General features: G+C 37.4%; 1 protein-coding gene across 1 annotated transcript in view; it reads left to right on the forward strand.

Moving 5' to 3' along the window:
• MAN1A1 (mannosidase alpha class 1A member 1) overlaps positions 1-18,192 on the forward strand; it is a gene marked incomplete at both ends in the record, with an annotated part of 139,699 nt that overhangs the window by 98,529 nt on the left and 22,978 nt on the right. The window contains 2 exons of the mRNA XM_079532451.1: positions 15,912-16,035; positions 17,415-17,508. Coding sequence (XP_079388577.1) covers positions 15,912-16,035; positions 17,415-17,508 — 218 coding nt within the window. The remainder of the gene's footprint in view (positions 1-15,911; positions 16,036-17,414; positions 17,509-18,192) is intronic.

Raw genomic sequence — 18,192 nt, forward strand, 5'->3', positions numbered from 1 at the left:
AACATGCTTCTCATTTCCTAAAACCTTCTTCTCCATTCCTGCTTCTCCAAGTTTTGGGAGATGCAGCAAATTGCTCAGTAGTTTTGTGAATTTTCCAGGTTTCTTTTTCATAAACATTTTTTGAGTAAAAAAAAAGTACTTGTTTTCTCAGAACAACTGCCAGTATAGGCTAAATTTGTTTCCCCTACTCAAGAATAACAGAACGAGAAAACAAATGTTATTTCTTTGATTAATTGACATCAATTTATATAAATTTTATGTTACAGTGAACCATATTAGTATCTGATCCTTTTCGTTTCATTCTCTATCGAGACTTTTGAAGTAAGCAGCCTCTTTATTTTCTCCTCTTCTTCTTCTGTAACTCTTTTGTATAAGCCTGATTGGTTTGTCAGTTGTCAGTCATGTATTGACTAAACATGCCTTCCCTACATTCACAGTGTTAGAAAAGAGCTGTAGAGAGAGCAGCTGTAGCATAGATCGTTATTTGTACTTGCCTATTCCAGGGTGGAGGAGAGGATGGCCCTTTTTTGTTGCATCCCCTAATTCACCCACACATCAGAGACAATTCAGGCTCTGGTTTCTAGCTCTTGAAGATGCCCTTTGGAAATCTGCCTACTGGAAAGAGACAAAAGTGAGAAAAGGGAGGCAGCTTCACTTTTTGCATTTACTCTGATCTTTTGGGCAAGCTGTTTCTCTCATAATCCCCAAACTGTAATACGGTAAGAGTTGAGAAATAAATCATTTTGATAGATGAGACAGAATTTATTTTAAGTCACTCTTAAGAAATGTAAAATAGCTGCTCTTGATGGTTTATGAGTTCAACGATGCCGTTACTCAAAAGCTTTCTATTACACAAGAAATAATTTCGTACTTTTCTAAAATATTTATTTAATCTGACATTATCTTTCAAAAGTGTCACAAAGACTCATCAGTATGCCATATCTTTACAGAATCTACTACTCCATTCCTGTTAAGGTCTTCATTTCAGTTTGAAGAATAAGTGTGGTGCATATTTCTTCACTGAAGCCATTAAAACAGTGAGAGATGGCAAACAGTATTTCAAACATTTTACCAAATGTTTTGCCACTTTTTCAATGTGTGTAATAAAATTGTGTGCTGGTGCAAGAACAAAAAGTACACATTCTGTCTCAGGCATGACTCCAGAAATCTGTTTTCTATGCCTTTGATTGTTCTATCATTTTAAATGGTAACATTTTCATGCTCATTTCAATTCATCCTTTATTATTTTCATTATATTGATTAAAATCCCATTAATTTTAAGAAAAGCTTATTTCACTACTTAATGCCAGCTCCCTTATCATCAAATAATACTAATAATTTGCAAAATCCTCCAAGAAATAACTTAAGTGTGATCAAGACTATTAATGCATGGGCTGCGGATGTTTGTTTGTTTGTTTTTTTCTTAAGTATTACTCTTAAAAGAAGCATTTGATGCTTCCAATTCTTCTGCTCTGTCAATGTAGCTTGTATCTTTCAGCCTTTTTTGGCTCAATTAAATTATTTGGTAATTTAATAGAAAACTCCTTCCCTTCTTCAGGATACTCACTACTTTAAAGTGTTGTTGTCTCCTAATATAAAATATGTATTTCTGCAAAAAGATTAAGAAACAAAATCAATTAAAAATAATAATAATACAAGCCTTCACTTTATTTAGCATTCAAGGAAATGTTTGTCTTTTTTGTTTTATTTTTATTCTCCTTGTGGTATAATCAAATTGTCCGGGATCATAGTTTCTGGTGTATGTCTGAGAATTAAGCTATATGTGCTGTGCTTAGATATCTCAATAGTATCACTGGTTTCTTATAAATAGCTCATCTGTAAGATGAGCAGCAGCTATGTAAAAATATTTGTTGCTTCAAGTAATTTATAAGTAAACTGAAGGTGAAATTTGGGGCTTGGTGCAACACAACTGAACAACTGGTAGCAGAGACTCTACCAGAGAAGAAGCTGTAATTGGGTGCCTTCCTTCCTAAGAAAAAATCAGTTACATACTAGATTACGTGTGTTTTTATGTCTGATATTTGATAGATAGTAGGATATACTCCTGTTTATTTCATTCATTAGTTAACAGATTTGATTGCATTTTAGCCCTTGTTTAATCACATGAACAATGAGACAGTTTATTCATTTACAAAAATGTGATCAATTTAAATTGTATTTAATGAAACAGCATTGCATCGTGTTTGGGGCACAAGCATGACATTCAAAATCAGAAAATTATAAATAATATCAGTGTATTTTACAAGACTAGTTATATGCTTGAGACTAATGTCATTTGAGAAAAACAGCAGTAGCTTCTTATCATGAAATTGCCTGAATTATACTGAATAATGTGTCGTGTGTAAAGTGGGGAAAAGAAGTTTGTAAATTATTCTTAACTAAGGACTTCCTTTATAATAATTCAATTTAATCTGGATTCTCAAATAGATTGAAGGATAAAGCTGTGCATAAACTAGGACATAAACTGTTGGGAAGAGGATCGAGAAGAGTCAGTTTTTTTCTTTGTATTGCTGGTTTCCAGTAAATGAACCAGTTTCCAAATCTCAATGTTGTGAGTTGAAAGGATTTATATAGCGATACTGGTATTTCAGTTAGGCTGCATGAATTCTCAGTGCAGGACTGAATGAATGTTTGCCCAGGGAAGTGGTGGAGTCACCGTCCCTGGCAGTGTTCAGGAGGCGTCTGGATGACGTGCTGCGTGATATGGTTTAGTACTAGTGGTGGCAATGGTGATGAGGAGACAGTTGGACTGGATGATCTTATAGGTCATTTCCAACCTTGTGATTCTATGATTCGTTCCTATTTACTACTGCTGTTTACATACTGGATTATTTTACCCAGTCAGTCTGAAATGCCTTGCGTTTACTTCCAAAGACTGTGCTTAGTCTCTACACTGCGTGTAGAAACTACTCAGCTTCTTCCCTAATAGGATAAGTAATTTCTGTGCTTAATGTTGCTATTGAAATGCATGTTGTCCTCTCCACCTCAACTCTCGCTTTCCACTCCCTGCATATTTGTACTACTTGTCATCTCAGCTATCATTTTAATGTCAGTTACAGGATTTTAATGTTTGATCATTACTGAAATCACCAGAAGCTTTTCTGTTGGTTGTGAGTAAGGATCAAGCTCATAGACACTGGCACTAAGAAAACCAAACATTTATCTGATCCCAGAATAAATGGATTTATGTGATACAGCAATGTGTGTGTAAGGAGGAAGAAGATTGAAGCAGACTGGATGAAAGGGACATTTATACTTTTCTTAAAGCATTTGTCAAAACAGATTACATCGTAGCAGCAGTAGTCTGAAAAAGACTACTTCAATTTTTTTTATCCAGACAAGCTGTCCGTCTCAATGAGCCAGATTTCTGTTTCCATAGCGTTTCATACTGCTGCTAAGAATCTGTGAAAGCAGACACTTGAAGGGAGAGGTATCCCTCAACAACAGTGGTGCCTCTGTGTTATACATGTTTAGACTGATAGATATAGATCTGTAAGTGCATATGCAAGTATAATCTATGGCATTTGTAAGTTAATGTTATCGTTGTATGAATGTCGCAGCTGCAAGTCTTGCAACAAGCTGTCCGATACCTGAAACTACTGCAGCTATATTAGAAGAAGGAATATCTGATTTTCAGTCTGAATGTCAATTTGTAGCAAATCCTCAGCAGAAAAAAAAAGAAAAAAAAAAAAGCTTAGCCTAAATGTTAAATGTTGGAAAAGTTATATAAAACTGGAAGCAGAGTTGTGTAGAGATGTGCAGAGCAGTGTAGGTTAAGAGTACTGATTGCAGTGGTTATAATGGGTTAAGGAAGAAAGCATTCTTATGTTATTTCAGTGTGAGGATCTGAAAGAAGCTTAAGGATTGGACAAAGTTAATTTGCCTTCTGAATTAAAAGGCAGGACAGAGAGGAAGAGAGCATACTTAAATAATGTTTGTCATGGACTCTTCCAAAATTCTCCTTTCAACCCCCTCCCCAGTGAAAACACCATGAAATACGTTTTCAGTTGACTTCTCAGAGACAGGCTTTGGAGTTTTTCATGGGGAATGGGAGATTTTTGTTTGTTTAGGTTTGGTAGGGGGGAATTGACTGCCACCAACAGTGAATTACACAAGTTGTAGTAGGAAATTGTGTTCTAACACCTTCTTATTGCACTGATATCAGAACTCTAGACTTCTATTCATGACTTTTCATTTCCTGTTATTTTCACTTTTCTTCAGGAACTTGATTAAAACTACTCTGTGCTGGTTATTATCCCCTGCCCTCATCTTCTGTGCTATATTCCCTCTTCTTATTTTAGCCCCTGGAAATTGATTAATTAAACCTTAAGTGCATAAAGTAATAAGAAACACGAATTGTTTAGTTCATTCAGTGTTATATTGTCAGACATATGTAGGACTGTGCTGTGCTCAAATAGATAACTTTAATCAGAAATTATTACATTAGCAAGTATAGTTTTAAATGGTGACACTGAAAATTACCTTTAAGCACTTACAATGTCTAATAGTGATATTTGAATTTTCACACGGCCAGCCTATGAATTATCTCTCCCTTTCTCAAACTCTCCTTCATGTGAGTGCATACACAAGCTCACTGTTCATAAACTCCGTTATTTTACTTCACCATGCCAGTTCCACAGGCTTTGATTCCCCTTTAGAGTAGCAGTAACATGCTAAGTGTTACAGGGCTGATAGTCACAAGGGCTGTAAAATCTTTGATGGTGAAGTCCTAAAGAAATGTAATGTATTTCCTCTGAGAAATGCTGCAGGAATCTGGCATAAACAAAGCAGATGAATACTTGGCATGAATGGGCTGGTGAGGTTATTTTAAACATCACTAGGCACATCGCTAGATCCAAATGTTCAGAATCCATGTATCAGATCACAAACATAGTACTCAATGGTGTCTGGTGCTTTTCAGAGCCCAAGGAAGGAGTGCTCTATTTTTCATTCTCAGCAGCTGTCAGACCTCAGTGCATACAGTAAAGCATGATCTTCCCACAGCCAATTTCGCTTGCCTCTGCTTACTCTCTGCTGCTCCCCAGAGCTAGATGAGGCTATTTCTTCTTCATCCTGGTTCTCCTTTCATTTTGGTCCCCGCCTGGCTCTTGGCTCCTCCTGCTTCCTCTGCTGCTGTTTCCATTTGCCTTGGTGTCGGCTCATTTCACTATTCCCCAGCTGCCATCATGACTCCAATCTTAGGACGAACAAGAATTTTTCCACCATGCAGACTGGTGCTGCTGTCATGAGATTAAATTTTGATATTATTGAACAGTGTTGTTTTTTTTTACTGGGCAGAACACTTAGAGGTATGTCACAGCCCATGACTTGGATGTGTACACTCCTTCAACACCTCAACTGAGGCAACCTTTCTCAGAGGTAGGAACCAAGCCTGAAGGAGGCCACAGCACAAGCTGATACCACATCCACTTTCTGTTTCTTCCCACTTTTCTATTAACAGTGCTCCTCAGTCTCTCTGTCTGTTCTGACCACTTTACAAAGAGATCACCAGTGGAATGGTCACCTTGAGGGAAATTAGCCCACTTGGAACACACTGCATGATTGTTTAGCAGTTTGACTTTTTGCCTGCAAGTACTGTAAGGAAATAGTTGCTATTTCAGGAGACCTTTAAAGGTTGCTGGGTACATTTCTCAACAAAGGGGAAAGGCAAAATGTTGAGAGGAAGAGAGCTTTTGTCCTTGGAAAAATTAACCACTCTGATAATGTAAGAAATGTGCATAGGTACTCTAAGGAGTCTAAAAAGCCTGTTAGTTCTCAAGAGTCATTCAAATGTTCTGACCAGTCCCATCTTCCTAAAACTGACAGGGGGAGCGTTTCCTTTTCTCTTGCCCTTTTACAGACAAGTCTCTATTAGGTCTGTGGAAGTTTGCCACCTACATCAACTTTGAAAAACCCAATGGACCTCATGGAGAAAAGTAGGCTTCTTGTTTTCAGAGCTGTTCTGTTAGCATCTCTTCAGAGTTGTCCTAATCGTTTCACAAATTATGAATGGTCAGACACAGCACTTGACATTTCCTACCCTTATTCTCAGCCTTCAGCTAGATGATGATGAACATGTGCCTCCCTTACAAATGGATGTGTCTCCTGCACTGACAGAACAGAGTTGTCAGGAGATCAGCATACATTAGTGCTGACACTGCATATGACTAGGCAAACAGAGAAAATTAATGTTCTCAAACTAATAGCTCCAGGGCCAATAACTCTTCATTATCTCACTTGTTACAGTATACAAACCATTTGTGTTCTGCCTGACATTTCAGCATAGAAATGTTTCTGTCCCCTGTAGTACTGTAAAATTGAGTAAGTACTTTTGTTGCTAGCCTGCACACTGCAGTTGCTGATGGCACTAATTCACTGTCTGCATCCTTCTGCTAAGTCAGCATCCCTAGGAATCACCTCACCAGGTAATTGCTGGCAGCAATTGGTCTTTGGAGGGGGCAGCTCAGCTGAGCAGGAAGCAACCAGCTGGGCAATGATTAGGCAGGGGCAATGGTTATTCATTCATCATCACAGATGAGAAACTAACCAGCTGTTAGTACTTGCCTGAAAGATTCTCCTAACACCAAGGAATAAAACAGACATCAAAATGTGCCATGTAGCTAGCTACCTAATTTTAGTTTCTTTCTGTGCTGCCTTCAGCTGTTGAGGTGCTGTGTGAGAGATGCTTAACCAGGTTGTCATAATTTTCCTTTCTCAGTAAAGAGATGCTGTGGACAACTCAGGGCTCCAGCAGCTCTATCTGCCTGGCTTGATGCTGCTTGGAGGGAAATAGGGATCACACAGGAGTGTAAAAAGTTATTTGCAATATAGCAAAAAGTTGGACTATGAGGTCTTTCATGCTTGTTGCTAGGGCTACAAACATTGAGCTAGCCTAGTCACAGGTTCTCCATCCGATTTTGCAGGCAAGGCGCCACTGGACTTGGGGTGAAAGCTCAGTAGCAGTGGCTTGGACAAGCCTGGGATTTCACTGTTCCTATCTTTCTTTCATAAGATAGGGGTGCAACTCATTCATGCTATAGAGAAAACAGAAAATTATTAAATATCTTTGAGGCATTAGCAAATAAATCATCAATTTCACTGTCTGTGAAGGCAGACCCTTACACCAAGATGTCGTATGTTGTATCCTTTGGGGAGAGGATGTGCGAAGGAAATAGATTAATAATAATCTGTAATTTACCCTTTAGCATTGCCAGTGCACTCTGTGGCACGTGTTGTTTTTTATTTTAAAAAGTATAAGCTTCTAATTTCATTTTTTTTTTTTGGTCACAGTTTTTTTTTATAGTCATAAACCACAGCTGAATAGTAATGTCAGTTAGCTGCAAGAAAGGAGAAAGCTATCAAGAAAGGAGGCAGCACAGAGGTTTGCAGTGAATCTCTTCTCAAAGGCATCAACACCAACTCACCCTATAAATTCCCCAATTTGAGCTGTGGCATTGGATATAACTGCTCTCTTAGCAAATTGGAAGCAAGGGATCAGCACTGGCTTCTGGGAACAGAAGAAGCTGCTCTTCATTAATTTTTATGATATATTGACAAATGCTTCCCTTTGGGGCGAAATAAAAAATCATTCTTATGAAAGCATTTTCAGAGGTGGCAATCCTAAATAATGCGTGAAACATTAGTTATTCTGTGAAAATAACATCTTTTTTGCTGCCATAGTGACTCCTTAGCTAGTGGAGTCATAGTATGCGGTTCTAGTAACCATTAAATATATATTTTTTCCTTTATTAACTTAATTTTATATTGAGGGATTTTGTATCTTGCAAAGTTTATTTAGAATATATTGAATGTTTGGTTATCAATCCATTTCTTTGTCTAGTAATGAAGAAAGCAAGTAAGTTTTATTTAGGATTTTGACATAGTTTGTGTCATCTTTGACTCCATTGCAACTTAGTCTTTTAAATATATATATTTTTAAATGAGAAATGGATATTGAGCATGTAAATGAAAATCTTGACTCCTTACTGTCCTCATTCCATTTGTTCTAAATAGACTTAATTTATTTACTTAAATCAAAATATTGTTATGAAAGACTGGTGGTGATAGATAAGAAATAGACTGAAACCTTTTACAGTGTATAAGCATTTTGCTAGCAATGCCATAACTAATCATTATGTAGCCATACTGGCTTTTTTATTAAAGAAAGGCATTTCTTCATACAAAAAAAGTAAAAATAAAATAGAGCTATACATGAAAATAATGAGCCATTTTCTTGAAATGAAATATGCCCTTAGAAATTTTTTTCTCACTGAAGTGAAATAATGGAGAAAAAATAGTAAATTTGATGTTTATTACATCTACAATAGAAATGTTAGATATGTTTATAATGCGCTGTGTTAAGTAAATCACAACATGTGGCACCATCTGTACGGCTTTGACTGACTGGGTATATGGAAATAGAAAATTCAAAGACTTCTACTTTCCATGCCAAAATACTGCAGAAAGATTTTCTTTTCTTGTCAGTTAATTCTGCTCAATAATTATCTTGAAATATTTTTTTTTTAATGTCATTTAAAAGGTGGCCCATCCAAAAAAAGGACGATTAATAATGAATTGTGAACTAGGAAAATCTTATTTTACAATTAAATAAATAAATAAATAACATTAAAAAAGTGTTAACCTCTAGTGTTACTTTTTTGCTATTTATATTAATGTGCAAAGAGTTTTAAAATTCATCCAATACCAGAGAAATTAATTGAAATCTTGGGGAGATGTGGGCATCTGTCAAAGGCTAGCTGTGGATGAGTTGAGTCTCTCTGGGTTTACTCGGTGAAGAGAAAGACTCCATCTTTAGCTAAATCTCTTCTATGAAGTGATTTAATTCACTTATCTCCCTGTACAGATCATCAAAGGAGCCCTTGAAGAGATTGATTTCCGTGACTTGGACTTCCTTGGACTTGTATGCTCTCCCATTTCCATATTATCAGTTATGACTGGTTTCTTCATTGATATACAGTGTCAGTAGGCTAAATTACACAAGTCTTGGATATAAGCCATGTAGCTGAATCTCATGTTGTTATAATTTTAAAGCTGAAACTTGGAAAAGTAATTACATTATGCCTGCAAAATAATCTGAGACGTTTCTACTAAATATCTACATAACCACATGGCAATTCAGGCTTCCTTTGGGAGGAAAAAATGAGGGATGATGTTTTCCTTCACAGAACAGCTAATAATTTTATTTTTTTTCTACTTATAAGGTGCACACTCCCAGAGGCTGAGCCCCCAGATAAAGCAAGAAGTATCTCCTAAGGGAACTGGGAGGGGAAGATGGATAAAAAATATGCAAAAAGCTGTAGGAAAGTTTGTGTGTTTTTTTGTCACCCTTTCCTTCCTTTTTACTTCAGTCTGGGAAGGTCCCTCTCCATCATGGATAATGGGTGGCTGACTGAGTGGAGTGAGGTATGTGAATCAGGGTCTGCAGGCCAGGCTAGGTGATCTCCTGCTCATGCAGGTTCCTTTTAAAAGAGGTTTCTAGTTGTGTTCTCCAGACGTATTTTCTTTTCGTATAGAACTTTGGGAAGTAACATTCATTTTCTCCAAGCTGAGTCTCGTGACTGGTGAATTTAAATGGACTCTTCTTAGTGCTATATTCTGATTTTTGTTACAGCATTTTGTATTTCCACCCACCATCATAACTGAGCACTTTTTAAAAGTGCCGTAAAAAGTTATTTTCATAATTAATCCTAAAGGCTTGGATAACAGCAGCTCTCAACACTTCAAATTGCTGTTGCCGAGTCCCTTTTATTCTATCCTTTTACCTTTTCTGCAGGCCAATTCAGCAGAAGGATACTGACTCTTAGATTACGCTTTTGTATCTTGCAATAAACATCGATATTTTGAAGTCTTACTCTATCTCTAACTTACCCTCTGGGAAAGAATGGCGAATAATAAATTGTCTGCAGAGACTGGAACAGTGGTGCTCACTGATGGCCAGAATTTTAGGTGTTTTGACCCATTGAAGTATTTGTGTCGTTTCCCTATGGGTTCACTGTTTCTTTCAGTTGAAAATTAGCTTCTATTTTATGTGATGTGATTAACAAAATAACAATAATCTTGCAAACATTATTGTTTCTATGAGTTTCAGTAGTTTTAAAAAAACTTGAAAATATTTGTTTCCTCTGTGGTTCCCTCTCCTTGGATATTTTTAATCCTTTGGAGGAACTGTGGTTCTGATACTTTTTGTTCTTATGCACAAAAGAAACAACAGTGGTCTGATGGAAAAATACTGGGTTGAGTTACCAGCAACCCATATTTCCTGCGAGGAAGTCACAACAGCAGTGGTTCTACTTCAATATGCTGTTCTGATCCACATCCTCACTTTAGAGTTTACATAACCACATAATTCCAGTTATAATAATAAAAGATAAGTTCTAAAGGTGTACTCATATTTTACAAGAAAAGAAAAATTTTATGAATTTCAAGTAATATAAATAACTTGATTATAGACTCAATAATTCTAAGTACTTTAAAACAGCGTCCTGCAAACTGATGCTATTTTAGCACTAATCTGAAAGTTCAAACTACAAGGTTAATCAGTGTGGCTTCTTCTTACTCCCTGAGATGTAGGAGGAATTTTGTTTTTGTCTGATGTCAGTATATAACAGACGCTTAGTTGTAAAGAATATTAGCAGAGGAAAACTGAAAAATACAGGTAATAGAAAAGTGTCATATCTGAGTGTCATATCTGGATCCCTGTTTCCATCCTCTACATGTAGTATTATGTATGTCTCTTTCTGCAGACTGTATTTGTCAGCATACAGTTAGGACACAGGTGGTGTTTTCCTCTACCCCCTCTGAGAGGACCAGGAAAACCCATCTCATGAAAACATGCTGAGTCTGGTGCAATTGAAGGAATTTTGTTGTTTTTGTTTTTTACCATGGATTGGTTCACTGAGTTTACCTGGCCTGATGGCTGCTGATGGTTCTTACTTGTCCTAAAGGGGGAAACAGATCCTAGCCTGGCTGGGAGCTGGCAGGGCTCATTGACAGGGGAAAGGGTATAAAACCAGGCTCTCTAGAGATTGAGGTAAGGCAAAGGACTCAGCTGAAGTACATCTACACCAATGCATGCAGCATGTGCAACAAATATGAGGAACTGGAAGCCTGTGGATTTTGGAAGCTGTTTTGAACAGAAATGGTGGAGTTCTCAATTATTGGTGAAGTCAGATGAGGGGCTAACACAACGGCTTCTTTGGACTTCTGAAGGGCAGACTTTGAACTATTCAGTACACTGGTAGGGAGGGTCCTTTGGGGTTCAGTCCTGAAGGGTAAAGAAGTCCAGGAAAGCTTGACACTCCTGAAGAAGGAAGTCTTACAGGCACAGGAGCAGGTTGTCCCCCTGTGAGATAAGATGAGCTGGTGGGAAAGAAAACCAGTCTGTAAGAACAGGAAACTTTGAGGCTCCAGGAGAAAAAGAGTCTATCTCCTATGGAAGAAGGAATGAACAACTCAGGAAGAGTACAAATAAGTTGTTTGGATGTGAAGGGAGAAAATTAGAAAGGCAAAAACTCAGCTTGAGGTCAGCTTGACCAGTGGGGTAAAAGAAAAAAAAATGTTTTTACAAATATTTTAACAGTAAGAGGAGAATCTCAGTCCCTTACTGGTTGTGACAGGACAACCACTGAAAATGAGGAAAATAAGGCGACTGATCACAATTGGTGTTCCCCAGCAGTCAATATTGAGGCCTGTCCTGTCGCATATCTTCACTGATGACCTGAACAAGGGTATTGAATGCACCCTCTGCAGATGACATCAAGCTGGTAGAAGGTGTCCATCTGCTTGGGAATAGGCCCTCAGTAGGGCCTTCTTATCTGAGGCTAGATCACTGGGCTGAGGACAATGGGAAAACCAAGTGGCATGTCCTGCACTTTGACCACAACAACCCCAGGCAGTGCTACATGCTTGGAGCAGAGTGGCTGGAAAACTGTGAGGAAGAAAAGGACATGGGGGTGCTGGTTGACGCTGAACATGAGCCAGCAGTGTGCCCAGGTGGCCAAGAAGGCCAATGGCATTGTGGTTTGAGAGCAGGAAAGTAATCATTCCTCTGTATTCAAACTCTAGTGAAGATGCACCTCAAGTACAGTGTTCAGTTCTGTGCCCATCATTACAAGAAAGACATTGAGGCCCTGGAGCATGCCCAGAGAAGGGCAACAAAGCTGGTGAGGGATCTGGAGCACAAGTCTTATGAGTAGCAGCTGAGGGAACAGGGTTGATCAGTTTGGAGAAGAAGAAGCTCAGGGGTGATTTTATCCTTTCTACAACCACTTGAAAGGATGTTGTGGCAAGATGGGGATCAGCCTCTTCTTCCACATAACTGGTGAGTGGCCTCAAGTTACACCAGGGGAGATTCAGGTTGGAAGTTAGGAAAAATTTCTTCTCTGAAAGAGTGATCAGGTGCTGGAACAGGCTGTCCAGCGAAGTCACCATTCCTAGAGGTGTTCAAAAAATGTTTAGATGTTGTACTAAGGGACATTATACTAAAGGACATGGTTTAGTGAGGATATGTTGGTATTAGGTAAGCGTTTGGACTGGATGATGTTGGAGGTCTTTTCCAACCTTGGTGATTCTATGATTGATTGATTCTATGACCTTGCAAAATATCTGAGCACTGGATTTTTTTTTTTTTTTTTATTTGTTTATTTATTTTGTCTCATGCATGGGCAGAAATCAACATTTTAGTATTGACAGTTATGAAGATTTACTGAAGTAAAATTTACCATGCGTTTACTTCACATTATTCTCACATACATAGTACCATTTGCCTGTGCTTTGTAAATGTACTCACACTTTATAATTCTTGACACAGAAGTATTCTTCCATTTCACCATTTTATTTCCACACTAGTTTCTTTGTTGCTTAAGGTCTGTTTTGTTTTGATATTATATGATATCTAGAAAACTCCTGGAGAGATTGAAAAAAAGCACCCTCTTCTGTTTCCTTTTTTTTTTTTTTAAGCTTAGAGTCCATTAAACATAAAATGAAGTCTAATTTCCCTGGTTAAAAAGCATCAGAGAGTATGAAATCTCTCGTATTCTGTGTGCTGAGCGCTTTGTTGATCTGGTAATATTTCTCCAGGAGCTGACTATCTGCATAGCTGTGTGTTCTTGAATACCACCTTAAAGTAGGCATAAATTTAAATGGAGCCAGAAGCAATATTGTGGCTACTGCATTTGCATGCTCATTTATCTGCTTTGTTACTCCAAGAGATGAAATATAAGAAAGAATATTAGACATCCAAACTGAGGGATACATGGAAAATATCTGAAGACTTGAATCCTTCAATTCTATCACTTGTTGATAAAAGCTTGTCAGTGTTGACTTAGAATGCCCATCAGAAGAAAAAAACAAGCAGATATTATCATTACTTTGCAGATTTGCCAGAAATACCTTTATATATATTTTTCTAAACAGCTGTCCCAAATGAAGTCAATTAAAGATATGTTAAAAATAACATAAATGCAACATAGACATTTCTACTTGTGCTGCACTAAAAGTAAGGAGGTAAGTTTTTTCTCTCAAGCCATCTTAAGCGAGGGAATCTTCCACTGATGATAAACCTTGCAGTGATGCTTAAGTAAACATTGCTGCATGCAGAAAACCTCTTGATAGCTGTGTTTGGAAAGTTGTCTGATTAACAAAACACAGTACATCAAAATGTTCTGACAGAATGTGTTGATATCAGCAGAAGTCCTGGTGGAGCACAGGTAGGAACTTAATATGTTTTCTGCCAAATTTGGTTGATGCATTGCTGCAGGAACAACTCAACGTTTCCACTTTGAGACTTATTGAAGAGTTTAATAGAAAAAATGATGGGTTTTTGCAAGTTGCACCACAATACAGCAACCTTTCAAAACCCTGGAAAATTTCACTTTGTTCTGGTCAGCTCTGCTTACTAGTAATGCGTTATGTCAACTCTATTAGTATGGGTAATCTGGGAGCAAGGTAAAATATTTTCTTCAAGAAGTCAGCATTGAGACAGGATTATGGACCACTATGGCCCTGAGAAGGTGCTTGTTTCTCAGATGAATGATTGGTCTGGTGATGTCAGTTCTTCAGTCTTCAGATAAGTGTTCCCAGATTCTGTCAGCAGTACTCACCTTTATCTTATTTTTAATAATATCTTGAGTTTTTATGCCACCATTTGGAAAACTTTTTACCAACAGTATTTGAAGTGCAGAAAGCTTGCAAGCCAGTTGCGTTTGCTTTCTTCATTTTTGTCTTCATCAAATGTAAAAAACACTCTATTCTTCGTAAAATTGCTCTTAAAATGTGATATTCAGATCCCAGAAAGCTGTTGTTCTTTTTCTGTTGTATAAAAGCTGGCTTGTCTGCATCTTTGCAGAACCCTGACTTGGTTATCTCATTGAATTTCTCTGCAAGATTAGAAATATTTTTCTCCTTTGGAGTTTTGGGCAATCGTGCATCAGAGGACCTCCATGTGTCCCAGTCCTTGTGTCTTTATGGTCAGGCAGGAGAGCTTCTACTGATCTCTTCCCTTTTGCTCAGCCAAGTTCTCTCTCCACTCAGAGCTCAAGTAAGCTCAGTTAATGCGGTCTGGGAAAAAAAATGTGGAGCATCCCTATGGGGAAATATTTGGCACATGCTATGGTACTTCAGAAGTGGGGCAATGTAAGTTCATCTGTCAGGAGGTAATATTCTGGGTTTATTTTTGGTGGCACTTCAGTGAGCTTCAAGGCTGCTTTCAACTCAAGACCAGGCTGCCAAAGGTGTTGCAAGGTTTAAAGCCATGGCATTTAAGTAGAACACAGACATGTTCTTTATTTGTCATCTTTATTCTGCTTTTAAAGTTTAATGATTTGGGATTATTTTCATCATTTGAGTAACAGTTTATCTCAGGAAGAGTGCTCACTTTTCATGGTCGTGTAAGTGCTAACTGATGACTCTAGTGACTGCTCATGTGCTAAAGTAAAGTTAAATTATGCGTGTATGTCTGTAATGCTGTTTACTACTTGAAAATAAGGATGAGACTTAGCATTTAATAACATTTGTGCTGATCTTAGATGCTATTATTCATCCAGCTCAGGAAAGTTTTTTCTTTAGTAATTTATTTTTCGTATCATTTCTTTAATGTTGGGAGGAGAGATCTGAATATTGCTGCTGAAAATTTCAAGGAGAAAAAACTTTTTTTTTTTTCAATGAAACTTTAACAGCCCTTTTCTTCTGAATTTCAACCAGTATTAGTTTGTATTGGCGATTTATCAATAAGTGTGCTTTTATCTACTCTTAGTACAATTCCCAAGATTAATTTTACTGTGAAATGTCTTTGTGTCTTAATTAAAACTGACATTAGTCATCCTGCTAAAAGCGTCCAATGCCTAAATATCCTACTCCAGTTAAATTCTTCGGTGTTAAGAAAGATATGCTGCATATATTTTTAAGTTAAGACTTGTGATGTATACATGCCATAATTTAAGTCTGTGCTTCTACTTGTCCTTCTACTTGTCCTCTGAATAAGAACAATTAGAACTGCAGTTTGTGATAAATACAGGGAAAACAGGTGAGGTCTGAGAAAATTTTCATTGCAATTTATTTAATTGATGTTATACTGTGAAACACTGATACAGTGGCATGCATTGGAGTTGTATGTAAGCTAGAAGACTGGATTGCTGTGAGAAGTAATCTTACAAACCTTAAGTTTGGACTTAAAAGTTTTAAGCAAAGCTGGAGTGAAGTAATTTGAGGTCCTATGATTAATCCATGGAAGGCTGCTGAAAGCATGCTTTCCCACACAGATGTTTTAAATACATTGTTTTCTTTTAGTAACCATCTCTATTACACACATTTTGTTGGCATTGTGTAAGATACTCATGTTTTCTGTTTCTCTTCTACCCCCTTCCCTTGAATAGTGGAATCGGTCGAAATTGGCCCTGGGCATCTGGTGGCAGCAGCATTTTGGCAGAATTTGGGACTTTGCATCTGGAGTTTGTACACTTGAGCCACCTGTCTGGGAACCCTATCTTTGCTGAAAAGGTTAGACTGTTCCTTAAAAATTATGTTCTAAAAGATAAATCACATATTGGAGTAATATTTCCAGAGAAAGATTTGGTTGTTTAGATTTGGATTTTTCTATTTGGATTTTTGGGGCAGACGGGCAAGAAGCATCTGCAAGCAAATGTAGAGGATAAATTAATTATCTTGTGACATTTGTGGTAATTAACGTTTAACATTTCTTCTGTTAAAAGACAGCTAAAGAGTGATAAAAATGTGTGTGTGTGAGTATGTTAAAAACTCTAGCCTATGCTTCTTTTCAAAGTGGAATCAAGCTGTAGCTGCAAAAAGCAGGAATTATGTTTATGTAAGCTGCTCTTAAAACCCTTTAGAGACTGAGACTTCACAGCACACCAAGACAAGCTGTTCAAGGTCTGGTACACTTGATAAAGAAGAAACACTGGAATAAGCTTTGCATGGAAGTGTTCATATTATTCATTAAGTTAAGTCGAGGACTCCTTGCAGTCTGCATTTAGATACTGGCTGTTAGCAAAGCCACATCAAGATGCAGAAGGCAATTTGTGTAACACAGTAGAAATCCTTCTAGGGCTTGGTGTGAACTAATTTATCATTTGTCTTAGGAACTAGTTCACTTGATCTCTAAACTTTAAGGATGTAAAAAATAAAGCAATTAGAACTTTTATGTTACTACTTCTGATCTATGGTTATCATGATTATGTTTCTCCCAGGTTGCCATCTTTGAATTTTTTGTGAAAGTTAAATTTCAGTCTAAATTAATTTATATGCTTTGCAATGAATTGTTCTACTGGATGCACCAGCTGCAAAGCATCTGAACTGTCATTTCATCCAGGCCACTTATTTGTGGCAAGCTCCTTAATCATGCTAATGGAAAGCTTAGGGCTGGATCAGTTTCTTCTGGGCAGTTTGGATGTAAGAAACTCAGTTCCAGCAGTGTTCTCCTTTCCAGGCAAAATTGCCTTACAGTTCACTTCTGCATCTAGACTAGGTGATGAGCTTAAGTATTTAATCCCATTTCTGATCTGGGAGTATGGGGAATATAATGCTGAAGTAGCTGAGCTTAGTTAAGGCAGCTAGCTTCCATGAATTTCAGTATACTGTGGAGGGGTGAAATATTCAGTGTGGTAAGAACTTAACTTTGAAGACTTCTTCTATTGTGTTTCATTACTAACAGTTGGCACAGAAACTCCAGAGGTTTTCGAAGCTTATTTACGTGATGATGTCAGCTTAGAGAATTTTTTTTTAATAATAATATGATTACATAGAGATATTGAGACACTGTGTATACGCTGAAGTATTTGTACTTCAAGACTTTTGTACTGATGCTGTTTTATTTTGAGGAAAAATGTATCAGTGCTCAGTATTCTGTACCCTTCCAATAGGTAATGAATATTCGAAAAGTTCTAAGTCGCCTGGATAAACCAGAAGGCCTTTACCCCAACTATTTGAATCCCAGCAGTGGCCAATGGGGCCAGCGTAAGTAGATCAGTTCTTCAGAACTATGAGCTGCCAAACTGCTGTCTGCAGTTGTTAATTTCTTTCAGTCACTGATATGTGTTTTATTGATTCTTCATATTGTATCTGAGTTACACAATGCAAAAAAATGCATCTCTAAAAATAATGTTCCTACTTGCTGTATTTTAATGTACTTTTATTTGAGCTTTCAATATGGCTTGTAGAAGCAGGGAGGCATCTGAATATGTAGTTTTGAAAAGGAATTTGTAGACTATAAAATTATTTTATTGAAAATTCTTAAGTGTTCTCTAAAGTAGCTGTTTAAGGAAACATTATCATCTCATCTGAATCAAATTTCACACTTTTAGTCAGGTGTGCTCCACTGGAGATTTAAAAAAAAAACAAATCACCAACTTTTTGTGCTTAATATCAGCTGTGATTTCTATTGAAGTTCAATGCCAACAAATGAGGAATCAAACTAGAAAGAACGGTCATAACATTAATTCTCCAGGAATCATTACCAGAGACACCAAAATTAGAAGCATTTGAAGTCTTTGAACTACTGTTCTCTTTTGTGATGACTGGGCCTGTATGCGTTATGCATTGCCTTCTCCACTCTGTATCCCATGTTCAAAGCCAAAGCAATGTGCAGGAATATAGTCTCAGAGACCCTACTACTTTCTCCATTTTTCCTGCTTACTTTCA

This window comes from Tetrao urogallus (assembly GCF_951394365.1).
Source record: "Tetrao urogallus genome assembly, chromosome: 2".
In the NCBI taxonomy this organism is placed as follows: Eukaryota; Metazoa; Chordata; class Aves; order Galliformes; family Phasianidae; genus Tetrao; species Tetrao urogallus.